Raw genomic sequence first — 27,664 nt, forward strand, 5'->3', positions numbered from 1 at the left:
ATAGATTTCAAATATGTCAACACGCATGGGATAATGAACATAGAGTTCAGTGGAGAGATTCAAGTATAGTCCTGAAAGAAACAGATAGTAAAAAGAGAAACATCAAAGAAGCGGCTCTAATTATGCTAAACGAAACCAATTGTGTCGCAAATTCCTCGGTGGAATGCAGTAGGATGTGGATACCCATACTGAAAGAGGAAGTCAATAGAAAGAAAATACCACAATTAGTAAGTCAATAGTCGAATTAGTACACATTTTATATTTTAGTATTACTTATATATCCATGTATTATTGATATTATTTATAATTTAAACAAAATTATAGTAAAGTCAGAATTTGGTATTAATTTTGAGAGTAAATTAAATGTAATAGCAAATACTTACGATGTCGGGATAGTATCACGAGGTTTTTCCTGGTTTTCCCTCGTGATTTACTATGAGATCTCTAACGCGAGAATTTTAATGTCACCGTTGCATGTGGTTGTCTTTTTAAAGACAGATCACATGCTATGATTTTTTTGTGACGGATATTCTTGAGTTGGGGTTGATTTCATGTAATCGAATGAACTATCCTTCAGTAAAGTCGTCCCAGGAACGCAACTCATAAATATTGGCAATATCATTTTAAAGTCTTCTACTTTAAAATGTATCATATGTATCTGAATTGCCGATATAAATGAGTCAAATTAAATAAATTATTAGAAGAATTTTTTTACTAAGCAACAACATTTTTGTTTATGTTAATAGTATTTTGTATTTTGACAACGGCACCCGATTTGGGCGTCGAAACGTTAATAAAAATCATTTTTTAATAATATTGTGGCTTATTTCCCATTATAAATAGTTAAAATAGAGATATGACGTCATCGTTGATTCTCTTAAATGGCAACACTGTCATTTTGATAGTTACTTTGATACGGTGTGTAAAGTTATACATAACTGCAAAATTTCAAATTTTTATTCTCTACCATTTACAAGATACTAAAAAATAACAAAGTTATGTCTGTAATTTGGAATAAATTCAATAATTCAAATACTAACTGTTTTTTTGAAATTGCTAAGACCCGTCGATTATTATTTCAAATGGTCATTTTTGACATACAAAAATAATGTATACAGGGTGACCTAATTTAGAGATATGACGTCATTGTGGATTTTCTTACATGGCAACACTATCATTTTGATAGCTATTTTTATAGGGGTGTAAAGTTATACATTAATAACTGCAAAATTTCAAATTTTTATTCCTTGCCATTTACAAGATAATAAAAAATAACAAAGTTATGAAAAACAAGTAAACAAATAATGATTGAATTTAATTATTTCAATTAAGCAAATGCTCATAGTTGCTCATTGACTATTTTACAATAATTGAGGGCAACATTATGAGTATTTGCTTAATTGAAATAATTAATTTCAATTATTATTTGGTTACTTGTTTTTCATAATTTTGTTATTTTTTATTGTCTTGTAAATGGTAGGGAATAAAAAATTGAAATTTTGCAGTTATGTACAACGTTACACACCCTATGAAAATAGCTATTAAAATGACAGTGTTGCCATTTAAGAAAATCAATGATGACATCATATCTCTAAATTGGGACACCCTGTATACAATATTATTGTATGTCAAAAAGGACAATTTAAAATACTAATCGACGGGTCTGAGCATTTTTCAAAAAAAAAAACGATTAGTATTTGAGATATTGAATTTATTCCAAATTACAGACTCGCTCTGTATGAATTTTACAAATAACAGGCAGATATCTTGCCCAAGTACCTACTTTCACTCTCAGAGCATCATCAGGGGCATCTGAAGTGAGCCAAAAATCGCCATTGTAAAGATGAAAAAAGTGGAAAAACTTCGACTAGGTAGTACATTTTCTCACGGTTTTGCTGTAAATTTTAAAGAACCGCTTGGATTGACATGAAATTTGGTGACGTAGCTAATATGTCAAAGAAAAAAGTTATATTTAGTGACAATATTGTGCCGATGTATACTTTTGCCCTGGGGCTGAGTTTGACCCTTTCTCGGGAATGAAAAAATATACGTCCAAAATAAATCCGGAAATGGATAAAATGACTAATCCTAAGCAACTATTGTTATATAGAGTTTTTCACCAAGTCAATACTTTTCGACTTATTTGTGAATGGATATGTTCATTTTTCAACAAAAAAATAGTTATTTATGAAACAGTTCGTGAAGTATGCTTTTTGTGAACGCACGCGATATTTAGAGCACGAGCGACAACGGAGCGAGTGCTATACATCGCGTAAGTTCGCAAAAAGTACTTCACGCACAGTTTCATACAATATTTTATCTACCCTTTGATAAACAAATAAAAAAACTGTAACTCTTAGTCACTGGAATTGATTTCTATTCTACAATTTTTAGAACTTTGATATTTAAAAATCCTAACTACTTTCAAACCACAAAACTATCAAAAATTTTGTTGTAATTCATTGCTCATATTATCATCACCATGACAACGCGAAAGTTAAGGATATTTGATTATATGAAAGTGTGCCAAAAAACCCATTGAAAGTGTGCGAAAAATTAAATTCCATTTAAAATACATTGTTACTTCACGCACACTTTAAACCCTTCACACACTGCTATCTATAATGACAGTTTTCACAAACTAAAAGCTGATATATAATATGACATAGAGTAGATAAAACACATTTTTAGACGATTTTTCGCAATTAGTTCAAAAAGTAAGTATTTTAGGGGGAAAACATTCTGAGCAAAAATATAGCCTGTAAATAAGTGAAAAAAAAATGGTGTAAGCCTATGCATAAGATCTATAGACCTAGTAGAAGCAGAGTTATAACTAATGAAAAAAGGTTTATATTCGCCAAATTCCAAATTGAATATTTCAAGGTGAAATATCCAAAAAATGAAGCACTTTCTGGGGAAAACTCATTACGACTTTTTTAAAGTGTCTAAAAAAACTTATTTCTGTTTTTATAAAAAAAAGTTTCTAGCATCAAATGTAAGCAAGTTATGCTCAAAATAAAGTTGTCCCTTTTGTTTTTGCAAAAAAAATCTGGAAAATCACCCCTTAATCAGGGCCGCGTTTAGGTCAATTGACGCCCTAGGCAATTCTCTAGTAGCCGCCCTTCAAGCATGTACCATTTTTGCGAAAAAAGAATTGCAAGCAGATTTTTTTATTTAAATAAGAATACATAAATATTGTCATTCCAGTTCGATCACATCAGATTTCTTTCTTGATTTTTCTTTGGAAAAATTATCATCTTAATGTCGTCATAATTTATCGCCTTTGTTACGTCACTTTCTGTGGACAAAATCTACAAATTGTTAAGACGTTCTTGCGTCATACTTGATTGGAAATTATTTTCATGACTATTTTAAATTCTTGACATTCTCAAAAAATTACCTTTCAGCGGACACGTTGGTTGGCAACTGGGAGGCACCAATAAATGCGCAAAGCAATATCAAAATTAGGGAAAATATTTTTCAATCCACTCTCCTTTAAATATTTAGATAATATGTCAATTATTGGTGATTGGTGATTTTATTGTGGTATCCAAATGAACTTTAAGTGAATGTATTCATGTATGAATGATGTAGGTATCTATTAGTGCAGTCAGTAAGGGTATTTGGCTCCGAACTCCAGCCTACTGCATCAATTTACTTGATATTTTCACTGTAAGTAGGGAATAGTTCAAGAAACAAAGTCTACGCTACATCCTATGACGCTTTAACTTAGGGGTGGTTCCCACCCGTTCTCCGGGGTGGAATTTTTTTTATCAAACTAACACCGGAAGTGGTCAGAGAACCTAATTCTAAGCAATAACTGTTTTATAAATTTTTTTGAAAACTCAATACTTTTTTGAGTTATTCGTGGTTAAAAATTTGCCATTTTCATTAAAAATTACACTTTTCGGAGACTGTTTTTTGGGAATACCATAAAAATTGTACATCTAACGAAAAAAACTATATAAAACATTTTTGTAGTTTATGAAAATTCAGAGAGATTCATTTTTTCATAAATCTTCTAGTTTTAATAAAAAAAAGAGATGGTAGGTGAAAAAAAAATTGGTGCATGCTCAAACCGGTATATTCAACTTAAAATAACAGAGAAATTGTCGATTTTAGAGGTATAATGCTACGAATACATTTTGTAGTGCTTGAAAATACCTTTAAAACGAGAACTGTTAAATGTCAGTTACATTCAAACTAAGCGAGATATGGTGCAAAAAACCTATGACTAATGTATTTTAAGGAAAAATGAGAAGTATATTTAACCCCTCATCCACCAGAATTTAAATGCATAGTTTTTATTCTAGAATACCTTCTACTATAGTGTTATTTCTATATTCAAAAGTTGGACGGGCTTAAAATGAATGGTTTTTGATAAGAATAAGATCAAATTATAGAACGCATTTTTAAATTTTTTTAAAGATCTTCCTTTTTCTCCATGTAATTCGAAACTGATAAGAGATACGTAAAAAAATACCTTACAAAAATGTAGGTTTTCTTTTAGGTAACAATTTTATTTTTCTTTCATTACTGTATCTCATTATCATTTTCGAATTACATGGAGAAAAAGGAAGATTAAAAAAAGAATGTGTGTGTACTTTTTACGTACGTAAGAAGTTATACTTCTATTATATGATTTCAATGAAATAAAATACTTTAAACAGTTTATTTTTATTTTATTAAAATAATTTTAATACTTCCCACTTTCTAAGAATCCAAAAATTAAAAAAAAAGACAGCAATTGTCCGCATTTAACCCGGGACCTCTCGATCTCTAGCCGAATGCTGTACCAATGATGCTACGAAGGCATTGTTTTACGGTTTCTCGGACATTATGACAAATCACGGTAACAAATAGATGAAGTGAAGTATTAAATATAAAAATGTTTTAGTAATATGTATTACCCGAGTAAGACAAATCCAAAGACACAAAAATTATAATAAATATATTTACTAAAAACACTAATATACTTTTTCCACACCTTTTTTGGACTGATACATACATAACTTAAGATTTAGCAACGAATAACATACTGTATGTGTGCGCATGCTCGCAGAATAATAAAAATTCACTCTATCGCGCCTAAACAAGTATAACTTCAAAAATTAAAAATGCTCTATAATTTGATCTTATTTTTTTCAAAAACCATACATTTTAAACCCGTCCAACTTGTTGAACATAGAAATAACACTATAGTAAAAGGTATTGTAGAAGCAAAACGATGCATTTAAATCTAGTGGATGAGGGGTTAAAATATATATACTTAGCATTTTATCTTAAAATAAATTTCGTGTTTCGTTATGTTTTTTTCGTTAGATGCATAATTTTTAAGGTATTCGCAAAAACCGTCCGAAAAGCGACATTTTTCAATAAAAATGGCAAATTTTCAACCACGAATAACCCAAAAGGATTCAGTTTAAAGAAAATTATAGGACAGTGCGCCCGCCGCGTTTGCGGTGCTGCCGACGGCCCAATAATCCCTAAATTTACGGTTTCTGTCCTTTTTGAATGAATAGTGTTAAGAAAATGCATTTTGTTTTCTAGAAATGAATGCCCACTTATATTCCATTGATGGATGTACGAATTGTACGATGTACTTAAATGTTATTCGATTTTAATTTTTATATACAAATATTTTTTGTACAGTATTTTTGCCGCCCTCTCATAATTTGCCGCTCTAGGCAACTGCCTATATTGCCTAATGGATAAAGCAGCCCTGCCCTTAATTAGCAACTTAAATGAAATTAATAGTTACCGCTTTACAAGTTGCTTTACTTATGTTGTTTTTATATGATCTGTAGGTTTAATCGATTCAAAGTGCTTATTTTTGAAAAAATTTGGTTTTAAAGTAAAATTTTTAATTGAAAAATCCTCTTTTTCAAAATAACTTAAAAATTATTAGGGATACCAAAAATCCCAAACAGTAAAGAATCGGCTTCGCTTTTCTGAATATTTTGCATTTTTTTGTTTTTCTGTAAGACTCAATTGGTTAAGATTTGGTGTGTCTAAATATTTACACCCTTGTGTTTAGTGACTCATTCAAGGCCCTGTCAACTAAAGGCCTTTCAAAAATAAGGACTTTGAACCGATGAAACTTACAGATCATATAAACAATACACACACGAATAAAGCAACTTGTGAAGTGGTAATAACGATTAAGTCCATTTGAGATGCTAATTAGGGGATGATTTTCCCGTTTTTTTTTTCCAAAAGAAGGGACCAACATTATTTTGAGCGTAACTTGTTTAACATTGATACTAGAAATTTTTTAATAAAACAAATATAAAGCTCTTTTTAAACAATTTAAAAAATTGAAATGAGTTTTCCCCAAAAACTGCTTCATTTTTTGGTCCATTTTACGTTAAAATATTCGATTTGCAATTTGACGAATATGAACCTATTTTTCATTAGCTATAATTCTGCTTCTACTTTGTACTACGTCTAGAGACCTAATATAATACACCTTTTTCACTTTTTTACAGGCTATATTTTTATTAACATTTTTTTCAACAAAATACCTACTTACTCTTTGAGTTATTTTCGAAAAACCGTCTAAAAACATGGTTGTTTTGTTGAAAAATGAACATATTCAATATTCACTCCCAAATAACTCGAAAAGTATTGACTTGGTGAAAAAACTCTATACAGGGTAGCAAGAAAGTATGGAAACACGATAATTTCTCAGAAACCGCTAGAACGATTTTTATAGATTTTGGTGGGTAAGGATCTTCTAATGCGGCCGATATTATAGTGGTAATTACATTGTTGTCAAATTTTCCGTTTTTCTGGAAATTTAATGAACTTTCTTATTTCAAATGGAACACATTAATATTTATAAACACCATTATGTCATTTTCATATAAATGGATTTTTAGGTTCCAACTGCCAGAAAAGATGCAACAAATATTAGCGCATAGCCTACTAATTATGCTATGTATATGATGCTACTGTAAGTATGTATGTATAAGCGAGGGTCCTACAGCTTCTGCCGCTTTCCGCATTTCGATCGCCATCTTTTTCTATTTCTCCAGGTGCCTTCATCGATGTCTCTGTCTTTCATGGTTGCCATAACACCATGTATCCAAGCTGGTTAGCTGGTCTTCCTCGCTTCCTTCTATTACTTGGATTATATTCCACAGCTCTTTTTGGCCATCTGTCGTCGTCCATCCGCTGCACGTGTCCATATCATAATAACTGTCTAGTTTCTATTCTATATACAACTTAAGTTGTATGTACTCTATCTGTTTATCTTCTTATTTCAGTATTAGGTATACGTTTTGCTCTTGATATACGACAAGCTCTTCTCATGTAGTCCTTTTCAACCGTGTCAATTTTTTTCTTTCCTTTTGCCGTTATTATTTAAAGAAAAAATGGGATCCCTTGGAACTACCTTCAGAACAAGAAACTAGCAGATATGGAATACGCAGATGATATCTGTTTCGTAGCAAACACAATAGATGATATGAAGAGCATGTTAAGGAAGCTAGAGGTAAAATCGGCAGAAGTGGGTCTTAAAATCAACACGAATAAGACAGTAGAAATGAGAATAGGAGTAACTAGGCAGTATAATCAGTGCAAAAGGCGGAGCTCAAGCAGATATTAAACAGAAAATACGAAAAGCACAACAAGCCTTTGGAACCCTCACAAATATATGGAGATCAACACAGATCAGCCAAAATACTAAAATAAGGCTATTTAATAGTAACGTGAAAACTGTGCTACTTTGTGGGAGTGAAACATGGGCAATAACTGACGGAAATGTAAATAAAATCCAAGTTTTTGTAAATAGATGTCTACGTAAAATTCTAAAGGTATATTGGCCCAATACCATAACAAATGTGTGGGCCATTCCACGAACATACGCCTGTTTTGGATTACTTCAACAACGAATATTTTACTGTGCAACATAAGAAGTACGAAAGTAAATGGCGCTAATAATTATTCCAATAAACAACAATGTAATTTGCAATTAACTTTCGTTCTTCTTATTTTGCACAGTAAAATATTCGTTGTCGAAGTAATCCAAAACAGGCGTATGTTCGTGGAATAGGGTATAGCACTATGGAGGAAAACCAAACAATAACCCATCAGAACAACAATAAAGAGGAAAAGATAGAACTGGCTGGGACACACCCTGAGGAAAGAAAATGCAGACATAACAAAACAGGTACTCAAATGGAATGCAGTTGGACGAAGAAGCAGAGGACACCCGACCAAAACATGGAGGAGTATCATTGAAGAAGACCACAAAAGTATGAAGAAAACCTGGGGAGAAATAGCAACAATGGCCAGAAAGAAAGGAGAATGGAGAAGCTTCGAGGATGCCCTATGCTCCTTTATGGAGTAACAGGATTGGATATATATATTTGCCGTTATTGGCCAACATTCTGCTCCATATGTAAGAATGGGCTCTACAATTATTTTCTAGAATCTAGAATCTGATTGTAATTTTAATTTTCAAAATAGCACAAATAGACGTATAAACACAGATGTATAAATACAGTTCTGGATTTATACGTCCATGGACCAATGTATCGAATTCATAATTTGAATACTCTTCCTGTCTTGTTGTGCTCTATAATCGATATTTCGTTCTGTTGTTCCTTTGCTGCAGATAATACTTCCCAAATATTTGTATTCATGGAACCTTTTCATTTGTCTAATTTCCAAATCCGGGTCTTCGTCTTCACCGCTTATTCGTATATACTTTGTTTTTGACATATTCATACTCATCCCCCATTTTTGTATTCATCTTTGAGCTTTCTAAGCATATAATCTGCATCATTCACTGCTTGCATTGCAATTAGTACTTGATCTTGATCATCTGCAAAGAACAGCGTTGTCAGATAATGGTTGTTAAGCTTTTACCCCATTCCCGCACATCTTTGTTTTCACTGGTGCAGTTTCTTGGATATATATTTTGAAAAGGGTAGGGGAAAGACAACATCCTTGTCTCAAACCTTTCGTTGCTGTAAATTTCCTTAAAAGAGTATTTTCTGTTTTGACCATGCTTTGAGGACTTTTATAGATGTTCAGTAGTGCTTTTACATATCTTTTACTTAGGTCCGTTTTCGTCAAGATACCAAATAAAAGTTTTAAAGAGAGAGTATCATAAGCCTTCTCCAGATCAATAAATACCAGATGCTTAGGGAGGTTTTGCGCTATTCGTTTTTCAATTACTTGCCGCTTTGTTCTTTAATTTCTTTATATTCCTCTTCTATTCTTCTTTTCAGTATACCAACGAGCTGTTTACGCTAATGTGTCTATAATTTCGGCACTCTTTTCTGTATGTTGTTCTGAAGCTATTTCCTTGTGGCATGTTTATAATTACGTATTTTTTATGGGAAATAAGCCACAATTTTACTAAAAAATGAATTTATTAACGTTTCGAAGCCCAAATCGGGTTTCGTTGTCAAAATACAAAATACTATTAAAATAAAACAAACATGTTGTTGCTAAGTAAAAAAATTCTTCTAATAATTTATTTAATCTGACTCATTTATATTGGCAATTCAGACGTATATTATACATTTTAAAGTAGAAGACTTTAAAATGATATCGCCAATATTTATGAGTTGCGTTCCTGGGACGACTTTACTAAAAGATAGTTCATTCGATTACATGAAATCAATCCCAACTCAAGAATATCCGTCGTAAAAAATCATAACATGTGATCTGTCTTTAAAAAGACAACCAAATGCAACGATGACAGTAAAATTCTCGCGTTAGAGATTCCATAGTAAATCACGAGGGAAAACCAGGAAAAAACCTCGTGATACTATCCCGACATCGTAAGTATTTGGTCTTACATTTAATCTACCTTCAAAAAACTAATACCAAATTCTGACTTTAATATGTTTAAATTATAAATAATATTAATATTACATAGATATACAATAAGTAATACTAAAATATAAAATTTGTACTAACTCGATATGTTATTCACTTACTAATCGTGGTATTTTCTTTCTATTGACTTCCTCTTTCAGTATGGGTAACCACATCCTACTGCATTCTACCGAGGAATTTGCGACACAATTGGTTTCATTTAGCATAATTAGAGCCGCTTCTTTGATTTTTCTCTTTTTACTATCTGATTCTTTCAGGACTATACTTGAATCTCTCCACTGAACTCTATGTTCATTATGCCATGCGTGTTGACATATCTGAGATCTATCAAATTCTCTGTTTTTAATATAAGACTGATGTTCACTTATTCTAACGTTTAATGGTCTTGATGTTTCACCTAAATAAAATTGTTCGCATTCACAAGGTATTCTATAAATGCAATTCTTTGTTCTTTCTTGTTCATTGTTAGGTTTAGTTTTAGATAGAATAGATCTCAATGTGTTTGTTGTTTTGAATGTTGTTGAAATGTTGAATTTATTTCCTATCGTTTTAAGTTTCTCGGATAGTCCTTTTATATATGGTATTGTTATTTTCCTCGTATTATTTCTTGTGAATGTTGTAGGATCCCGTTCTAAGTTGTTCTGTTCCATTCGATCTAATCTTGTCAATTCCTTATTTATAAACGATAAAGGATAATCATTTTTTAATAAAACAGATGTTAACAATTGTTTTTCTTCTAAAAATGAATTTTCGTTAGAACAAGTAATTTTGGCTCTATCATATAAGGATTTAATGATTCCCTTTTTAACGTTGATGTTGTGATTTGATTTGTAATTGAGATATCTGTTGGTGTGTGTTGGTTTTCTATACACTTGAGTCTCATATCCAGTATCCTTCTTTGAGACTAAAACATCGAGGAAAGGCAAAGTGTTATTGTATTCCTTTTCCATTGTAAATTTTATTGTCTCTTCTTGATCGTTTATAATATTCAGGAATGTATCCAACAATTCTGATCTATGAGGCCATATTGAAAACACATCATCTACATATCTCCACCATAAAATACAATATAAGGACAAAATTACAGATCTAATTACAAATGGACCTTATACCAAATTAACGAAGGATCCAACGAAGACACTGGAAAACAAAATTTATAAAACTTTATTCAAATTTAAAAATGATCTAACGTACTATCAAAGAAAATTAATGACACCTCATTACAGTAAGACACCACATTTTTATGGAGTACCGAAAATTCATAAAGCGAATATTCCACTTAGACCCATTTGTAGTACCATCAATTCTCCTTGTAGTGAGCTCTCAAAATTTTTATTAAATATTATAAAACCATTTGCAAATAATAATGACACATTTATAAAAAATACACAACATTTTTTAAACAAATTAACAAATATTGAATTTAATCCAAATAATATTTTAGTAAGTTTTGACATAAACAGTTTATTTACAAATGTGCCATTAGATAAAACTTTAAACATAATTAAAACGAAGTTAGAAAATGATAATACATTGACAACTAGGACAAAACTAAATGTATCAGCTATAATGGAGTTATTGACATTATGTACTAATAATACCTATTTTCAACTAAATAATGAATTCTATAAACAAAATTTTGGTCTAACAATGGGCTCTCCTTTATCTCCATTATTGGCTAATATATTTATGGAGGATTTCGAAACTAATATCATTTCTAAACAAAATTTAAAACCCACAGTATGGTGGAGATATGTAGATGATGTGTTTTCAATATGGCCTCATAGATCAGAATTGTTGGATACATTCCTGAATATTATAAACGATCAAGAAGAGACAATAAAATTTACAATGGAAAAGGAATACAATAACACTTTGCCTTTCCTCGATGTTTTAGTCTCAAAGAAGGATACTGGATATGAGACTCAAGTGTATAGAAAACCAACACACACCAACAGATATCTCAATTACAAATCAAATCACAACATCAACGTTAAAAAGGGAATCATTAAATCCTTATATGATAGAGCCAAAATTACTTGTTCTAACGAAAATTCATTTTTAGAAGAAAAACAATTGTTAACATCTGTTTTATTAAAAAATGATTATCCTTTATCGTTTATAAATAAGGAATTGACAAGATTAGATCGAATGGAACAGAACAACTTAGAACGGGATCCTACAACATTCACAAGAAATAATACGAGGAAAATAACAATACCATATATAAAAGGACTATCCGAGAAACTTAAAACGATAGGAAATAAATTCAACATTTCAACAACATTCAAAACAACAAACACATTGAGATCTATTCTATCTAAAACTAAACCTAACAATGAATAAGAAATAACAAAGAATTGCATTTATAGAATACCTTGTGAATGCGAACAATTTTATTTAGGTGAAACATCAAGACCATTAAACGTTAGAATAAGTGAACATCAGTCTTATATTAAAAACAGAGAATTTGATAGATCTCAGATATGTCAACACGCATGGCATAATGAACATAGAGTTCAGTGGAGAGATTCAAGTATAGTCCTGAAAGAATCAGATAGTAAAAAGAGAAAAATCAAAGAAGCGGCTCTAATTATGCTAAATGAAACCAATTGTGTCGCAAATTCCTCGGTAGAATGCAGTAGGATGTGGTTACCCATACTGAAAGAGGAAGTCAATAGAAAGAAAATACCACGATTAGTAAGTGAATAACATATCGAGTTAGTACAAATTTTATATTTTAGTATTACTTATTGTATATCTATGTAATATTAATATTATTTATAATTTAAACATATTAAAGTCAGAATTTGGTATTAGTTTTTTGAAGGTAGATTAAATGTAAGACCAAATACTTACGATGTCGGGATAGTATCACGAGGTTTTTTCCTGGTTTTCCCTCGTGATTTACTATGGAATCTCTAACGCGAGAATTTTACTGTCATCGTTGCATTTGGTTGTCTTTTTAAAGACAGATCACATGCTATGATTTTTTGCGACGGATATTCTTGAGTTGGGATTGATTTCATGTAATCGAATGAACTATCTTTTAGTAAAGTCGTCCCAGGAACGCAACTCATAAATATTGGCGATATCATTTTAAAGTCTTCTACTTTAAAATGTATAATATACGTCTGAATTGCCAATATAAATGAGTCAGATTAAATAAATTATTAGAAGAATTTTTTTACTTAGCAACAACATGTTTGTTTTATTTTAATAGTATTTTGTATTTTGACAACGAAACCCGATTTGGGCTTCGAAACGTTAATAAATTCATTTTTTAGTAAAATTGTGGCTTATTTCCCATAAAAAATACGTAACTCTTTTCTGTCTTTTATAAACCGGGCTAATGTGAGCCAACCTCCAATCGTTTGGAATTGTTTGGCCACTAATTAAGCATTTATTAAAAATATTCACTACGATTTCCAAAAGAGCATTCGTTCTCTGTTTCGCTAACTAGATGGGAATGTCTCCAGGTCCGGGTGTTTTTCCATTTTTCATTTGTTTTAATTCCTTTTTTAGTTCTTCTTTGTTTATTTTATGCACCTCTGAGTTTTCTGTCATTGAGATGTTGCCAGATCCTTCCATAAATTTGTGCCCATTTTCTCTTAATAATGTTTCGTAATATTTTCCCACTTTTCTAATATTTTTTATGTATGCTGTTGTATATCTACTAAGCGCAAAAACTAAGTAGTAGGAGGCGAGAAAGTATGTTCTGGGCTTTAATTGAGTAAAACGGGTGCCAGAAACCTCTTAATTGAGGGTTGAGGTTGAGAATACTCAAATTTTCACATCTTTTATGATAACCTTTAGGGGTTTTGCTTTTTGCTGATAATATTATATGATAAAAGGCAAGTTGAAGAAAAACAAGTAATATGACTAACTAAAAGCTAAAGAAAAAAGGTGATTTCAGGGTTTAAGATTCTAGGTAATATAAATTAACAGGCATACTGTATAAAAAACTTATCGCATTCATATATTCTACTTACTTCTATTTGTTGGCAGTCGCCTTTCTTGAGTTAAACTGGTATTGGTACTTATATCCGACTCATCTATATTCCCATACTCTGGTGCATCTGCGTCATCGTCTCCAACCGAAGGAACATTACTTCTAAATGGAGATCGCTTAGAAGAATATGGAAATGATCTAGGTTGGTCGATATTTCCATAAAATACACCACCTTCTCTTTCTTCTTTAACAAAATCTGGTGTAGTTGGAACATTGTGTGAAGATTTTTCATCAATTTGTTTCCTTGTTGTGGGGACTGACTCGATTGATCTTGTAGATTGTCTTTGTAATGCCTCAACTAACAACGTCTTATTGAGAACTTTTTGCTTGGAAATGTGGCTAAAAGATTCGTTGTTTTCATATTCTGGCGCATCGAATTCGTCTGAAAATTATTTTGATTTTTTGATCAGAAAACACTTGAGAAAAAATGTTCATAAATTACTCTACACTACTAAACCTTAGTATGGAAAGACCATAAAGGAAAAATTAGAAATATATACGGGATAAAATCGGAGAAGACTGCTTAGCTAAAGCATGCTTAGATCACATTTACACGGTCGAACAACTAATATAAAAAAGAATGGCCAAAAATACATCCGTCCATCTGGCTTTTGTAGATCTTAAGAAGGCGTATAACGCAATACCTAGAACCAAGCTATGGGAAGCAATGGAAGACATCCAAGTCCCACGAAAATTTTTAACAGCAATAAAAGCACCCTACAAGAATAACACAGTAGTTATCAAAATAGGCAATAGAATATGCCGAATATGCAGTCCATTTAAGATACAAAAGGACTACTACAGGGCTGCTCCACATCCCTACCCTGTTCAAAATATTCCTAGAAAGAATTCTGAAGCCATGGAAAAAAATGCGAAGGAATGGGTATACCAGTAATAGTCTAGGCGGCAGAGGGGTCACCGTGTCATATTCAATTCTGATGGACAAACTCAACGGTTTCTTATGGATTTTTGGCTGATGATTACGAATGAGGGGGGATTTCGATCCGAGTGGTCAAAAAATTGTTATAAACAATTTAATTGTTTATAAATTGTTTATAAGGCTCTGGCTCATAAACTAAAAGAGATAAAAAAAATGTTTCAAATAAAATTTGTTCCCTAATAAAGAACGAAGAAAAAACCGTTTACTAAACTTAAATCTAACAATTAGAACTCAAGATATTGTAAAATTAGTGCACAATGCAAATTGCAAAATAAGTATTTTTCGAAGCTTTATCGATCGTAACTCGGCTTTTACGCATGCAAATAAGTCTTAGAAGGTGTCGTTTTAAAGCTTAATTAACAGGCTTCCAAACAAAGTTTGTTAAATTACTTGATCTTTATTTGTTTTAAAGTTATACCCGTTTGAAGTTACAATTTTCTTAAAAATATTGTACATTCATTTGTTTATAAGGGTTTCAAGCAAATTTGAGCTATAACCCTTTATACTTTAATGAACAATAATGATAGAAAAACTCACAAGGAACAATTTGAGGTTAAGAAAATGTTCATAAGTTTATTTTTGGCCAAGATGTCGATATTTTAATGGCGCTCGCTATGAGGCGCAAGATCGGCTCACCGCGTAAAGGTTCACGCGCTAACTTCTCGATGCAAATTATAATTTCTATGTATACATACATTATCTTCATTTTTCATTTTTGAAGATCCTAATAAAATTTTATCATATAATTCTTATAATTAAATCATCATACTGTACCTCGTATCACCTTTCATTCTAAAGAGAAAATTCTCTTTTTGCACTAAATGAGAAAAAAACATTAAACACTAATATTTCAGAAGTATAACTGAAAAGTAAGTTGATATTATTTATTAATACTATTTTTACAAACTTTTTTTTCATGCATCTGCAAATCTGCATAGAGATATACAGGGAATATCAGCTTTTTTACATCTGCTTAAGTTCTTAGCGAAATTTTAACAGTTACATGGTGGTACAAGTCTGTTCTTGTAGGCAGTAAAACTAAAACTTTTTGAGGCTTCAGAGTCTAATTATCTAATATGATATCCATATAAAGTGGATCTAGTTCTTTTGCAGCATCATCAAGGCCCGTCAATTGTGTGTATGCCGCCACATCATAAATGCTCGTTTTATATGCAATGATGATGCTGCAAAAGAACTCGATCCATTTTTATATGGATATCACATATTGGCTCATTTTCATGCGTAGAAGCCGAGTTACGATCGATAAAGCGTCGAAGAATACATACTTACTTGACTGTGAGCCAATCTTGCGCCTCATAGCGCGCCATTAAAATATCGACATCTTATCCAAAAATAAACTTACGAACATTTTCGTAAGCTCAAATTATTCCTTTTGAGTTGTTTTATCATTATTGTTAATTAAAGTATAAATGTTTATAGCTCAAGTTTGCTTGAAACCTTTATAAACAAATTAATGTACAATTTTTTTAAGAAAATTATAACTTCAAACGGGTATAACTTTAAAACAAACAAAGATCAAATAATTTAACAAACTTTGTTTGGAAGCCTCTTAATTAAGCTTTAAAAGGACACCTTATAAGGCTCATTTGCATGCGTAGAAGCCGAGTTACGATGGGTTAAGCTTCGAAAAATACTTATTTTGCAATTTGCAATTTGCATTGTGCACTAATTTTACAATATCTTGTGTTCTAATTGTCGGATTTAAGTTTAGTAAACGGTTATTTCCTCGTTTTTTATTAGGGAACAAATTTTATTTAAAACATTTTTTTTATTTCTTTTAGTTTATGAGCCAGAGCCTTATAAACAATTTATAAACAATTAAATTGTTTATAACAATTTTTTGACCACTCGGATCGAAATCCCTATCGAAATTAGTAATCAGCAGCCCAAAATCCATAAGCAACCGTTGAGTTTGTCCATCAAAATTGAAAATGACAGGGTGACCTCTATTTGGCGCCTAGACTATAAGGAACGAATGTCTATACACCCAAGTTTTGCTTACAACTAAACAATAATCGCACAAGACGACAGAGGTGTAACCAGTATGATCCTGAGGGGGGTTACATCTACTTGATGGTCTCTGTGCGTATGGAATATTAATGGTGTTAAGCGTATAGAGCTCAAAGTACATCCAAAAGGGGGGTTACAACCCCCAAAACCACCCCCTGGTTACGCCTATGTAAGACGAAGATGACCTCAGTTTTATGATGAAGAAACTGGAACAGGAACATACAAAGAATGGGATGGAAATTTACCTAAAGAAAACCGAATACCTAACAACGGAGAATACAGAAATAAAACAACTAGAAATAGACAACTAGAAAGCTAGGACCCACCCGAAAGTGGAAAGAGTTAAAAATAGACTAACAATACAAATTGGAACCTGGAATGTCAACAGTATGTTTGAAGCCGGCAAAATCCACAACACCATCCAAGAAATGAATAGACTTGACATTAGTATTCTTAGCATCAGTGAGATGAGGTGGCCTAATTCAGGAACAATGAAAATTGATAACAAGACAATATACTACTCAGGTAACAATCAAAGACAGCACTGGAATAACGTTGGTATCATAGTAAGCAAAGGTATAGAAAAATGCTTTAAAAATGTGATCTATCACTCGGACCGTATGCTACTTCTACAATTACATGGAAGTCCAATCGACATCAATATCATACAGGTATATGCTCCAACAACTGATAAACCCGACACTGAAATAGAAGAGTTCTACGGAGACCTACAAGGATTGATGCAGCTTACAAAAAAGCACGAAATAACTATAATAATGGGAGACCTCAATGCAAAAGTGGGAAAAGGTAAATCTGAGAATATCATTGGAGAACATGGATTAGGTCAGCGAAAGCGAAATGAAAGAGGCGATAGGCTGTTTCAATTTTGTCAAGAACAGAATATTACTATTATGAATACATGGTTCAAATTACCTGCGCGCAGACTATACACATGGAAATCGCCACAAGACAATGATAAAAATTGCGTCAGAAACCAAATAGATTACATCATGATCAACCAGAGATACCGAAATAGCATACAAAGCGCAAAAACTTACCCCGGTGCAGATGTCCCTTCCGACCATACCTTGCTTGTCGCTAAATTTAAAAATGCATTAAAAAGCATCAAAAGAAAGAAGAGAGAACAGACATCAGACATGAGCTTACTCAATAACGTAGAAACAAAACAAAAGATATCACAAGAACTTAACCACGAATGTCGAGAACTTAAAAACAGACAAAAGAAAACTGATTTATCAGAAGAATCCGACGACTTAAATCAAATATGGAGAGAACTTAAGACTGTATTTCTAAAAGCTGAAGACCACCTTAAACCCACAAATCAAAGAGGCAAGAAACCATGGATAACTAATAAAATATTAGAAATGATGAATATGAGACGACAACACAAGAACAAAGACTGGAATAAATATAAAGAAATACAAAGATTAATAAGGAAAATGATAGTGGAAGCAAAAGAAAAGTGGCTTGCAGAAACTTGCGAAGAGATAGAAGACCTACAGAATAAACATGACGATAGACTTCTCCATAAGAAAATTAAAGAAATGTGTGGGATCAGAAACGCTCGGCAGACTGGCACAATAACAAGCACGGATGATATAGTCCTGACCACAATAGAAGAAATGAGCGTTGAATGGCGAACATACATACAAAACCTATTCTCAGACAATAGAACAATAAATATTGATAGACAAACAAACATCGAAAATAACGACTTGCCCATCTTAACATCAGAAATAAAATACGCCTTAAAAAATATGAAAACCGGAAAAGCCTCTGGACCTGACTACGTCCATAGTGAAATTATACAACTTTTGGAAGAAGACAAATTAGAACTATTGTCAAGACTCTTCAATAGTATATACAAGACTGGTACAATTCCACAAGAATGGTTAACGTCTATGTTTGTACCTATACCTAAATCAAACTACGCAAAAAAATGTAGCGACTTTCGATTAGTAAGTGTCATGCCCCATATTTTGAAACTATTTCTAAAAATTATCCATAACAGAAGATATGGGTCCGGAACAATTTGGCTTTCGAAACGGTATGGGCACTCGATAGGCTTTGTTCAGTTTCATTGTTCTCATGCAAAAGTGTCGGGATCAACAAAAAGATGTTTACTTGTGCTTTATAGACTATGAAAAGGCTTTTGACAAAGTCAAACGTGATCAGCTAATGGGATGCTTGCAAAAAAGAACCTGGATCCAAACGACATTAATACAATACGTGAACTCTACTGGAATCAAAACGCCTCTGTTAGAACCGAAATGGGTGATACTGAAACCATAAGCATCCAAAGAGGAGTTAGACAAGGTTGTATATTATCACCATTATTATTCAACTTGTACTCAGAGGAAATTTTTGCACGAGCTCTAGATGAAGCACAAGAAGGCATAAAAGTCAATGGAAAAATTGTGAACAACATCAGGTACGCCGATGATACAGTACTGATTGCTGGCAGTGAAGAAGAATTACAAATTCTGTTAACCAAAGTAGTGCGAGAAAGAGGTGAATGTAAGTCTCAAGGTGAATGTAAAAAAAACTAAAACAATGGTAATTTCAAAAAAGCACACACCAGTTATAAACATTCTAGTCAACAACAATCTCGTTGAACTAGTGAAAAAGTTCAAGTACCTAGTATGTTGGATACATGAAACCTTAGACCAAGAACAAGAGATTAAATGTAGAATAGAACAGGCAAGAAACACCTTCTTAAAGATGCGACAGTTACTCACTGCCCGCAATCTTGATCTGTCCCTACGATACCGCATGATAAAGTGTTATGTATATAGTGTACTGTTGCACGGCGTGGAAGCTTGGGCGTTAACAGTCAGCTCGTTACGACGTTTAGAGAGCTTTGAGATGTGGGTATTTCGTCGTATGCTGAAAATTCCATGGACCGACCGCGTTAGAAATTAAGAAGTTTTAAGGCGTATGAGTAGAGAACGTGAACTCACAGAAATTGTCAAGAGACGTAAAACATCTTATCTTGGACACATATTTAGACACGACAGGTATAACTTCCTTCAACTTATTATGGAAGGGAAAATAGAAGGAAGACGCGGTCCGGGTAGACAACAAATGACCTGGCTGCGCAACATCAAGGAATGGACAGGATTAGACTTTCAAAGTCTAATAAGAAAAGCCCAAAATAGAGAAGACTTTGCAGAAGTCATCGCCAACCTTCGCTAAGAAGACGGCACCCAAAGAAGAAGGAAGAAATAGACGAAGGTAAACAAATCAGAGGAACAGATAATTACAAGTATTTAGGTTTTATAATATCAATCAAAGGAACAACTGAGGAAGATATAAAACATAGACTAGGACAAATACGAGACTGCATACGAAAATTAAACCTGGTACTGTGGGATAAGAACATCAGCATAAAAACAAAAAGAAGAAAATATAATACCATGGCATGAAGTAACCTCACTTATGGGTATGAAAATTGGAGAATAAATAAGAAAACTAAAAATAAAAAGAGCAACAGAGATGGAATTCCTAAGGAGAAGCTGCAGAGTAACAAGGAGAGTTAGAATAAATAATGTAGGGATTAAGAGAAGAATGGGATGAACTCAGACATAATAAACTACATTGAAGAGAAGAGATTAACCTGGTACGGACACGTCAGAAGAGCAGACCAAAATCGTTGGATAAACCAAATAACAGAGTGGAGCCCGAGAGGAAAAAGGAAGAAAGGCAGACCCCGAAAATCCTTCAGAGATGAAGTGGACGAAATAATGGAGACAAGAAATCTACAGGAAGAGGAATGGCAAGACAGAAAGCTGGAGAGAACGGTTGAGTGAAGGAATACAGTGAAAACCGTGGAAATCCTTAGTATACCTATATCTCAAATAAATTGACAGAAAACGTTTACAATGAATAGCTACGGAAAAAATATAAGAATGTACCTGCTGATGTGTTAGAATTATTCTTTTCGTTGACATTTTCGTAAACCTGCTCCTCATCTTCGTGTTCATTGCCTACAAGTTCGGGTTCAGGAGTTATTCTTTGCTGAAAATGTTTGGGAGGTTGATTGTATCCCTTCCCCTTGTCTCTATTATTGCGCGATAATGTACTCTGATTATTTGAAACAGTTTCTGTATCTTTGAATGAATTTTTTCTATACGATGGTTGATACTCTTTTGGAATTTCTGGTAATGGACGATCTTTAAACGAAAATGTAGATTTTGATGTAGGTGTAGTCTCACTTTGCAGCATATGATTCTCGTAGTTGTAAGAGCTTGGATTTTCGGTTTTTGGAGGAGTCCATTTTTCTGCCAAAAGTTTACCAAGATTTCCCAAAAAATTCCCGCGTTTATTCTGGCTCTCTTTATCGAGTGTATTACTATTGATATTTTCCGGAGTACTGCTTGAATACTTTTTGATCGGTTCAAAAGATTTTTGTACAGCAGCAGGTGTCTAAAAAATGTATATATGTAAATTTAAATACCTGTCAGTATTAACAATTAAATTTTGATGTCATAGGTTTATACAGTGCGTTAGCTTGAAAAGGGACCACGCTCTATAATTTGGTCCCTATAGAAAATCTAAAAATATGCAAAAACACTAAAAAAATAAATTTATTTGTGACATTTTGTCGACCAGTTTTCAACTAAATTACATTAACCCTCCAGCGGGGGCAGGCACAGCCCCCAAAATCTTTAATGGAAAAGAGTGTTGAGTGATACCTCATTTTAAAGATTGTTCATCCACTTTTTTAAAAATACCACATACATTCTATTTATTTTCAGTACTTTGAAAAAATCGAGTGAAAGGGTACAGATTATTTTGACCGTAAAAACCGTTGACAGTAAAGAACCATGTCGAGTTCAGAACTCCAAAAATAGAGGGTACCACCCTCTATAATTTGGTCCCTATATAAAATCTAAATATATGCAAAAACACGTCAAATTTATTATGAGGAGACATTACCTACACCAGTGTTCAACTAAATTACATCAACAACCCTCTAGCGGGAGCGGACACAATCCCCAAAAACTTTAATGGGAAGGGGTTGAGTAATACCTCATTTTAAAGGTAGTTCAACCAACTTTTCATAAATATGTACCACATATTTAGGGACGAGTAGGGGTAGCCTAGAGACCCAACTAGTGGTGCTATCAATCGGACAACGACGGAAACTTGTTATCAGTCGTCATTTTAACATTCTCAGTTCATTTTACCTCCATGACACTATTTGATGAAAAGCTGCTGTGTTTAGAATTGTTTGACTCTATTTTTTTGATACTTTGTACTTTCAAGTGCGTTGTTTTCTACATTTTTAACTATTTAGAATGGGAAATAAGCCACAATATTATTAAAAAATGATTTTTATTAACGTTTCGACGCCCAAATCGGGTGCCGTTGTCAAAATACAAAATACTATTAATATAAACAAAAATGTTGTTGCTTAGTAAAAAAATTCTTCTAATAATTTATTTAATTTGACTCATTTATATCGGCAATTCAGATACATATGATACATTTTAAAGTAGAAGACTTTAAAATGATATTGCCAATATTTATGAGTTGCGTTCCTGGGACGACTTTACTGAAAGATAGTTCATTCGATTACATGAAATCAACCCCAACTCAAGAATATCCGTCACAAAAAAAAAATCATAGCATGTGATCTGTCTTTAAAAAGACAACCACATGCAACGGTGACATTAAAATTCTCGCGTTAGAGATCTCATAGTAAATCACGAGGGAAAACCAGGGAAAACCAGGAAAAACCTCGTGATACTATCCCGACATCGTAAGTATTTGGTCTTACATTTAATTTACTCTCAAAATTAATACCAAATTCTGACTTTACTATAATTTTGTTTAAATTATAAATAATATCAATAATACATGGGTATATAAGTAATACTAAAATATAAAATATGTACTAACTCGACTATTGACTTACTAATTGTGGTATTTTCTTTCTATTGACTTCCTCTTTCAGTATGGGTATCCACATCCTACTGCATTCCACCGAGGAATTTGCGACACAATTGGTTTCGTTTAGCATAATTAGAGCCGCTTCTTTGATTTTTCTATTTTTACTATCTGTTTCTTTCAGGACTATACTTGAATCTCTCCACTGAACTCTATGTTCATTATTCCATGCGTGTTGACATATTTGAAATCTATCAAATTCTCTATTTTTAATATAAGATTGATGTTCACTTATTCTAACGTTTAATGGTCTTGATGTTTCACCTATATAAAACTGTTCGCATTCACAAGGTATTTTATAAATACAATTCTTTGTCCTTTCTTGTTCATTGTTAGGTTTAGTTTTAGATAGAATAGATCTCAATGTGTTGGTTGTTTTGAATGTTGTTGAAATGTTGAATTTATTTCCTATTGTTTTAAGTTTCTCGGATAGTCCTTTTATGTATGGTATTGATATTTTCCTCGTATTATTTCTTGTGAATGTTGTAGGATCCCGTTCTATGTTGTTCTATTCCATTCGATCCAATCTTGACAATTCCTTATTTATAAACGATAAAGGATAATCATTTTTTAATAAAACAGATATTAAGAATTGTTTTTCTTCTAAAAAGGAATTTTCGTTAGAACAAGTAATTTTGGCTCTATCATATAAGGATTTTATGATTCCCTTTTTAACGTTGATGTTGTGATTTGATTTGTAATTGAGATATCTGTTGGTATGTGTTGGTTTTCTATACACTTGAGTCTCATATCCAGTATCCTTCTTTAAGACTAAAACATCGAGGAAAGGCAGGGTGTTATTATATTCCTTTTTCATTGTAAATTTTATTGTCTCTTCTTGATCGTTTATAATATTCAGGAATGTATCCAACAATTCTGATCTATGAGGCCATATTGAAAACACATCATCTACATATCTCCACCATACAGTGGGTTTTAAATTTTGTTTAGAAATGATATTAGTTTCGAAATCCTCCATAAATATATTAGCCAATAATGGAGATAAAGAGGAGCCCATTGCTAGACCAAAATTTTGTTTATAAAATTCATTATTTAGTTGAAAATAGGTATTATTAGTACATAATGTCAATAACTCCATTATAGCTGATACATTTAGTTTTGTCCTAGTTGTCAATGTATCATCATTCTCTAATTTCGTTTTGATTATGCTTAAAGTTTTATCTAATGGCACATTTGTAAATAAACTGTTTATGTCAAAACTTACTAAAATATTATTTGGATTAAACTCAATAGTTGATAATTTGTTTACAAAATGTTTTGTATTTTTTATAAATGTGTCATCATTATTAGCAAATGGTTTTATAATGTTTAATAAAAATTTTGATAGTTCACTACAAGGAGAACTGATGGTACTACAAATGGGTCTAAGTGGTATGTTCGCTTTATGAATTTTCGGTACTCCATAAAAATGTGGTGACTTACTGTAATGAGGTGTAATTAATTTTCTTTGATAGTATGTTAGATCATTTTTAAATTTGAATAAAGTTCTATAGATTTTGTTTTCCAGTGTTTTCGTTGGATCCTTCGTTAATTTGGTATAAGGTCCATTTGTAATTAGATCTGTAATTTTGTCCTCGTATTGTATTTTATCCATTATTACAGTTGCATTTCCTTTATCCGCTGGTAGGATCGTTATGGAGTCATCATTTTTTAAAGTTTTTAAAGCCTTAATTTCCTCTTTACTGATGTTCTGTTCAATTTGATTTGTCTTTTCCAATTCAAATTTACATAGTACCCTATACTGTTCTTTTTCATGAGTTGGTAAACACTGTGATATTTTTTCCACTGAACTAATTATGTCTAATTTTGGAATAGATGGATGAGTAACAGCATAGTTTAAACCCTTTGACAATATATTTATGGCTAATATATTTATGGAGGATTTCGAAACTAATATCATTTCTAAACAAAATTTAAAACCCACTGTATGGTGGAGATATGTACAGTCGGAAAAATGAAAGAATACCCATGAACGAACATATAAAACACGCTGTATATTCCTGTCACCGTGTCACAAAGAAAATTGTCCAGTGCAAGTACATGTAACAATAATTATTACATGTATTTGCGCTGGCCAATTTTTTGTGTGACACGGTGACACGAAAATACAGCGTGTTTTATATGTTCGTTCATGGGTATTCTTTTATTTTTCCGACTGTAGATGATGTGTTTTCAATATGGCCTCATAGATCAGAATTGTTGGATACATTCCTGAATATTATAAACGATCAAGAAGAGACAATAAAATTTACAATGAAAAAGGAATATAATAACACCCTGCCTTTCCTCGATGTTTTAGTCTTAAAGAAGGATACTGGATATGAGACTCAAGTGTATAGAAAACCAACACATACCAACAGATATCTCAATTACAAATCAAATCACAACATCAACGTTAAAAAGGGAATCATAAAATCCTTATATGATAGAGCCAAAATTACTTGTTCTAACGAAAATTCCTTTTTAGAAGAAAAACAATTCTTAATATCTGTTTTATTAAAAAATGATTATCCTTTATCGTTTATAAATAAGGAATTGTCAAGATTGGATCGAATGGAACAGAACAACATAGAACGGGATCCTACAACATTCACAAGAAATAATACGAGGAAAATATCAATACCATACATAAAAGGACTATCCGAGAAACTTAAAACAATAGGAAATAAATTCAACATTTCAACAACATTCAAAACAACCAACACATTGAGATCTATTCTATCTAAAACTAAACCTAACAATGAACAAGAAAGGACAAAGAATTGTATTTATAAAATACCTTGTGAATGCGAACAGTTTTATATAGGTGAAACATCAAGACCATTAAACGTTAGAATAAGTGAACATCAATCTTATATTAAAAATAGAGAATTTGATAGATCTCAAATATGTCAACACGCATGGAATAATGAACATAGAGTTCAGTGGAGAGATTCAAGTATAGTCCTGAAAGAAACAGATAGTAAAAAGAGAAAAATCAAAGAAGCGGCTCTAATTATGCTAAACGAAACCAATTGTGTCGCAAATTCCTCGGTGGAATGCAGTAGGATGTGGATACCCATACTGAAAGAGGAAGTCAATAGAAAGAAAATACCACAATTAGTAAGTCAATAGTCGAGTTAGTACATATTTTATATTTTAGTATTACTTATATACCCATGTATTATTGATATTATTTATAATTTAAACAAAATTATAGTAAAGTCAGAATTTGGTATTAATTTTGAGAGTAAATTAAATGTAAGACCAAATACTTACGATGTCGGGATAGTATCACGAGGTTTTTCCTGGTTTTCCCTCGTGATTTACTATGAGATCTCTAACGCGAGAATTTTAATGTCACCGTTGCATGTGGTTGTCTTTTTAAAGACAGATCACATGCTATGATTTTTTTTTTTTTTTTTTTTTTGTGACGGATATTCTTGAGTTGGGGTTGATTTCATGTAATCGAATGAACTATCTTTCAGTAAAGTCGTCCCAGGAACGCAACTCATAAATATTGGCAATATCATTTTAAAGTCTTCTACTTTAAAATGTATCATATGTATCTGAATTGCCGATATAAATGAGTCAAATTAAATAAATTATTAGAAGAATTTTTTTACTAAGCAACAACATTTTTGTTTATATTAATAGTATTTTGTATTTTGACAACGGCACCCGATTTGGGCGTCGAAACGTTAATAAAAATCATTTTTTAATAATATTGTGGCTTATTTCCCATTCTAAATAGTTAAAATTGTAAAAATGCCACAAGAAAATAGCTTCAGAACAACGTTTTCTACATTATACTGCCTACATATATATAATAGTATATTATTCAACGAGCATGTAATGATGGCTATTACTCACGATGATGAAGTTTGCGACACGAGCCGTTGGCGAGTGTCGTAATTCATCAGAGTGAGTAATAGCCATGACATGCAAGTAGAATACTATACTTTTTCTACGAACTTTTTTATTTGGATTAGTAGAAAAATATAATTCTCAACTACTAACATTATTTAAAACGAAATATTTTATTTTTCATAAGAAAATATATTTTATATAACTATGGCAACACTGTTAGAATTACACTCGTTGCGCTTATAAAACAATCAAACAGTTGTCATTATGTCATGGAATGGCGGTGGCTTTTAAAAATAAGACATATTTTAAGGCAATTACATGAAAAAGAACGTGTGCTCTCAATTAAAATCTATTGTACAATGAACAGTAAGTAAAACAGAATTCATTGATATGAATTTCATATCCGTAAGTCCTTTTACGAAATCAATACCGATTGTTTATTGTTTACCTTTTAATAACGTCAATCTTAAAATGTCAAATGTTGAAATTTAAACGTAAAAAATATACTAACCCATTGTTAAAGTTAAAAATCCTTTAAATATTTTTCAAATTTAATTGTTCATATAAATTACAATGATTATTTTATTAAATAAACAAGTTTAAGTAATTTTATTTGCTAATCAAAGGGTATCAAAGTTGCTTTCCTACGAAGGTAATTATTTCCATTTACTAAGGCTGAAAATCAGTACACATATTCTAAATTAAATATAAATAAAAGTTATTATAGTTGGTCAGCTGTATGACGGAACAGAGCCTGTCGGTCGGCCACAATAGTCGACTGAGGAAATGAAGCATTTTGGCTCGCAATTTTTTAGTCCAGCACGGATTTACTTGAAATTTTCACAGAAGGTAGGGAATAGTCCAAGGATCATTTTCTATATCATGCCGCTATCATACGCTAAAACCTTGGGGGTGGGTGCCACCCCATCTCGGGGGTGGGAATGTTTTATTACATTTTAACCATGTAATTCGATGGAAAATGT

General features: G+C 32.1%; 1 protein-coding gene across 1 annotated transcript in view; it reads right to left on the minus strand.

The window, feature by feature from the left end:
* Nucleotides 1-27,664, minus strand: part of LOC114334001 (titin-like) — a 93,206-nt gene that overhangs the window by 17,423 nt on the left and 48,119 nt on the right. Inside the window, exons 4-5 of the mRNA XM_050656407.1 lie at nucleotides 20,774-21,284; nucleotides 13,848-14,249 (exon numbers count right to left, since the gene is read on the minus strand). Of these exons, the coding sequence (XP_050512364.1) occupies nucleotides 13,848-14,249; nucleotides 20,774-21,284 (913 nt within the window). The remainder of the gene's footprint in view (nucleotides 1-13,847; nucleotides 14,250-20,773; nucleotides 21,285-27,664) is intronic.

Source organism: Diabrotica virgifera, chromosome 7, assembly GCF_917563875.1.
Source record: "Diabrotica virgifera virgifera chromosome 7, PGI_DIABVI_V3a".
Taxonomy (NCBI): Eukaryota; Metazoa; Arthropoda; class Insecta; order Coleoptera; family Chrysomelidae; genus Diabrotica; species Diabrotica virgifera.